Raw genomic sequence first — 4794 nt, 5'->3', positions numbered from 1 at the left:
TAGGAAAGAGCACGAGGCTGAAACTTACTGTCCAAAATGCAAAGCCTCAAGATTCCTGGAGGTGGATGCTGGTGACAGTCAGCCTAAGAGGCAGCTCACGATTCCTGTGAAAATCGTACGCTACCTTCCGTTCATTCAGAGGATCCAAAGACTCTATATGACCGAGGAAACCGCGAAACAGATGACATGGCACAAAAAAGGTGTTCGATACATCCCAGATAAGATGGTGCATCCCTCCGACGGTGAGTCATGGACTCATTTTGATGAGGTTCATCATGAGAAAGCTAAAGAAGCTCGTAATGTACATGTTGCGCTGGCAACCGATGGGTTCAATCCTTATGGTATCATGGCCGCATCGTACTCATGTTGGCCCGTGTTCACTATTCCCTTGAATCTCCCCCCCCCCGGCGTTCTCTTTCAACGACAAATCATATTTGTGTCGTTGATTATTCCTTAGCACCCAAGGAATAAAATGAGTGTTTACATGGAGCCTCTAATCGATGAGTTGATCAAAGCATGGGAGGAGGGGGTGTGGACGTACGACCGAGTGACAAAGACAAACTTCAGAATGTATGTGTGTTACCACTACTCTCTGCATAACCTCCCAGCGTATGGCATTTTCTGCTGGTGGTGTACTCATGGAAAGTTCCCATGCCCAACATGCAAGGCAACTCTGCAGTTCATTTGGTTGAGAAAGGGGGGCAAGTATTCGTCGTTTGACAAACATCGACAATTCCTTCCTGCTAACCATCCATTTTGAAGAGACATTAAGAACTTCACGAAATGTGTCGTAGTTACACAATATGCACCGCAGATGCTGACGGGTGCCGTGCTTCATGCTCAGATAGATGCCCTCTAGGTCAATGATGCAGGTGGTTTTGTGGGATATGGCGAAGAACATTCCTGGACTCAGGTCTCTGGCTTGTGGAGGCTTCCCTATATTAATGATCTCCTCCTTCCACACAATATTGATGCCATGCAAATATTGTTTATCCTGACTAATTCGTTCACTCCTTTTGATTTCAGGTAACTAACACAAAGATGCCAGGCGGTCACAAGATGACTTGGCTGAGCTCCTTGTACAGAGGCAGTGGTGGAGGAGGTGGCAGTGGGTCCGACGCACCCGAGGGGTCTGGGAGCCGTAGTGTTCGCAAAGGTGGTGGAGGAGGGGGAGGGAAAGGGAGATGGAGAGGGAGCGGTGGAGGAGGAGGTAGTGGGAGTGGTGGAGGAGGTAAGGTGAGGAGGGGGAGGAGGGGGAGGACCCCTTCTCCTGTAGAGGACGAGGAGGAGAAGGAGGAGGAGGAGGAGGAGGAGGAGGAGAGGGTGGAGGACCAGGGGAGCGAGGAGGAGGAGGAGCACATGGAGGGGGACGAGGAGGAGGCCGAGGAGGGGGCGGCAGGAGATGAGCGGGTGATGTGGTTGCGTGGACCGTCGCAACTCCCGCGACGTCCGATACCTCTAGCGAGACGCTCGATGATTCGGCCACTAGAGCCTAAGTAAGTATGTTAATACTTATTTATTATGCATTACATATATTTAAAATTACAATACTAACTAAAATTTTACCTTAAACACTCTTGCAGGGGGTGGTTTTTTGTGCAGCCTGGTGAGCACAAACGGAAGCCCAATGGTATCTTGGGTCTTTTGTGCCGGCTGCACTTCTCCGGACTCGTGATGCATGCCGGGGTGCTGGAGCCGGCATACACGTGGGACCACTACATGGCCAGCCCGGACGCTACTGATCGCGAAGGAAGGAACTTTACCACCAAAGCGAGGCGGGTGGTCGGGGAGTTGTGGGTAAGTCATCCTCGCACTAAATTGTTAGAAATATCACATTATGTTTCAATTTTTGGAATAATGATTGCAATTATCTTGTGGGTATATATGCAGGATTTCTACAGGTGCGAGGAAGGCTATGAGGCCCGGGCGAACGAGCGGGCTCACCAGGCTTGCTACAAGCTGGTGAAGGACATGCACTATGAGGCGCGTGTCCAGGCCGTCATTGTGTACTGCGCCGAATTCGAGAAGAGGAGTGTCAAGAAACCAGCCGCAAGGGACATCTTTCTCACATGAGACCAGTACTTAAGGGTAAATAAATGCCATATCTACTCATTTATCTTGTATTTGATATTACAATATGTCATGCACTTCATTACGTTTAGGTGCCTCCGAACTGGTGCGCAAACAAGGCCGAGTGCTGGTCTATGATGGTGGACAAGTGGATCAGCGAGGATTGGGACCGCCAGCACGCCTTATGCCGGGAGCGCCGCTTGATGATGCCGGGTCCGGCACATCATCAAGGGAGGCTTAGCCTCGGCGAGTACAAGAATACTTGGGTAAGTTCACTAATTTCTTCATTCTTTCTAAAGCTATATTTTTAATTCCTACTAATCATCTTGTTGACTTCTTGGCAGTCGGAGTCTCATCCAGGCCAGTCTTGCAACGACTTCACAGCGTACGCCATGTCTCACATGGACAGGGCGACGTCGGACGTGGCCTACAACCCGGCGGATCCACCAGAGGCCTACACAAACCCAAGCATCCACACGCGCATCAATGCATACACGGATGTGGGAAGGGCGCTCCACGGGGAGACTTGGGATCCGACCACCGCGCCACTCTTCGGAGAAGCCATCATGAGGGCGGGACAAGGGAAGAAGCACAGGCGGTACTTGATCGCCAACAGCTTGGTCGACACGGCGAGTACGCCCAGTCTCTCGCAGCTTAGGGCAAGTACCACCGACTCGACCCCGCCCATACGCCCACGGCCTGAGACTTCAGTGGCCAGCGTGCACCAGAGACAGGTTAGTTTAGATTTAGTTGCCGTTCTATGGTTAAAATGAAACTTTGCTTTGTATTGTAACATGGAGGTTTAAATCTTGTAGGCCGAGATGGAGGCTAAGTTTGAGGAGGAGAGGAGGTGCCGAATGGAGATCGAGGCCAAGCTGGAGCAGGAACGGAAGCGGAGGGAGGAGCAGTCGGTTATGTTGCACAGCATGGTCACCTGGATGCAAGGACTTGGCGCGTCGATGAACTATGCGACGCCGCCTCCTCCCTTCACCTTACCAGCTCAGCTTTACTTTCCTGCAGGACCTTCTGACACTCCCATGAGTATGCTTTGTTTGTAGATATTAATTATTATATCTTTGTTATTCTTACTCAAATTATGTGTTTCTATTTGCAGAATCAGTCGTGGAACGCATCGAACGACCCTCCTCCGGACCAGAACTCGCCGGCGGCTCCGTGGCAATCTTGCCCCCCCACCTGACTGTGAGTGACACCTGCTCGTAGCTTGTACACTAGTGGACTTGGCGCGTCGATGGACTCTTAGCTTGTGGACATATTTTATGTATTGGACTTTATATATGTGATGGACTCGTTCTATGTGATGCATTGTCTATCGGACTTGTGATATATGTGATGGACTCATTATTTGTATCGATGCTATTCTCGTATTTGTCAATTATATATTTATTGTTATAACTGCATGTAATGTCCCTGCATTTATATATATTGTTGTTGTATTTATATTGAAAACCAGAGAAAAAAGAAAAAAATGCGTCAACTTTGCCGAGTGCTTATGCAAAAACACTCGGCAAAGTGGCCTTCACATGTCAGCAGAACATCCACTTTGCCGAGTGCTAAAGTCCTGGCACTCGGCAAAGATTTGAAAGTTTGCCGAGTTCCAGGACCCAGCACTCGGCAAAGCGACCACGTGGCGGGACCCTGGGCGGCCGTTTTGCCGAGTGTCTGCCGCTAGGCACTCGGCAAAGATTTGAAAGTTTGCCGAGTGCCAGACCCAGCACTCGGCAAAACGACCACGTGGCGGGACCCTGGGCGGCCGTTTTGCCGAGTACCTGCCGTTAGGCACTCGGCAAAGATGCCGCCCAGGGTCGCGCCATGTGGCTCCAATGCCGAGTGCCAAGGCTCTTGGCAAAGTCTTTGCCGAGTGCCCGAAATCCGACACTCGGCAAAGACCACTGTGCCGTGGGAAGCTTTGCCGAGTGTTACACTCGGCAAAGAGTTTGCCGAGTGCAAACTGGCCTTTGCCGAGTGTAACCGGCACTCGGCAAAGCGGCTGAATCCGGTAGTGAACTATGCTCTACATCCACCAAATGTATAGTATTCTGGATAAGTCCTGCAAGTACGAAATATACTTACGGTGCTGTCGTTAAGTTGTTTTGCAGGTTCTCTCCTAAGGAGTGACCGCCATGTTCATCCCGCCGGAGCCAGCAAAGTGGATGGACGGTGGAACTCGCTCAAAACTTATGCAAGTGGTGTCTTATGGGCAAGGACATCATTATTGCTACCTAATACTCTCTAAATATCCGCTGCGTTTAGACTCTGAATCATAAGAAAAATATGGTAGGTTATCCACCTAGACCTAGGATACATCTTAGTTGTAAAGAAACTCTTTAATTGCTAAAAACCCTCATGTATAGTTGCTTATGTTTAGTTAAAGTCATGAGCTTTGTAAGATAAATAAGACTTGTAATCAAAAGTTTAAAATTTTGCTCTCATATGTATCCTTGTGATGGTTGCTATGAAGTGAACAAACGGTATGCGAGTTGATCCTGGACGTTGCTCCAGGCGCATACCGGGGACTACCGGGATTATCTCGGTTAAGCTGGGTTGATCAATGGATGATGATCCGGTTTAGTCGAGATAATTTGAGCGGTTCCTCACACTCACCGTCCTGGCTCTCTCTGGCATGGCCGGCTTACTCGACGTTGAGAGCTTCGCCGCCCTCCACGCCGGCGTCAAGGCCGCGCTGGATCTCGCGAGGCTGAGCCA

The 4794-nt window shown here is 50.0% G+C and overlaps 2 protein-coding genes across 2 annotated transcripts; both read left to right on the top strand.

Annotated features, from left to right (window-relative positions):
* The first annotated feature begins 1418 nt into the window (after window positions 1-1418).
* LOC120674476 lies at window positions 1419-2073 on the top strand. The gene is made up of 3 exons (XM_039955653.1): window positions 1419-1496; window positions 1584-1797; window positions 1891-2073. Exons 1-3 carry the CDS (start codon window positions 1474-1476, stop codon window positions 2071-2073), a joined length of 420 nt encoding a protein of 139 aa, XP_039811587.1. The 5' UTR covers window positions 1419-1473.
* A 469-nt stretch (window positions 2074-2542) lies between these two features.
* On the top strand, window positions 2543-3147 carry LOC120675171. Its single transcript, XM_039956271.1, has 2 exons — window positions 2543-2804; window positions 2886-3147. Exons 1-2 carry the CDS (start codon window positions 2637-2639, stop codon window positions 3126-3128), a joined length of 411 nt encoding a protein of 136 aa, XP_039812205.1. The 5' UTR covers window positions 2543-2636; the 3' UTR covers window positions 3129-3147.
* The last annotated feature ends 1647 nt before the right edge of the window (window positions 3148-4794 follow it).

Source organism: Panicum virgatum, chromosome 5N (genome assembly GCF_016808335.1).
Source record: "Panicum virgatum strain AP13 chromosome 5N, P.virgatum_v5, whole genome shotgun sequence".
Taxonomy (NCBI): Eukaryota; Viridiplantae; Streptophyta; class Magnoliopsida; order Poales; family Poaceae; genus Panicum; species Panicum virgatum.
Note: the sequence above shows the minus strand (reverse complement) of the source record. Positions and strands in the feature narration are given on the sequence as shown.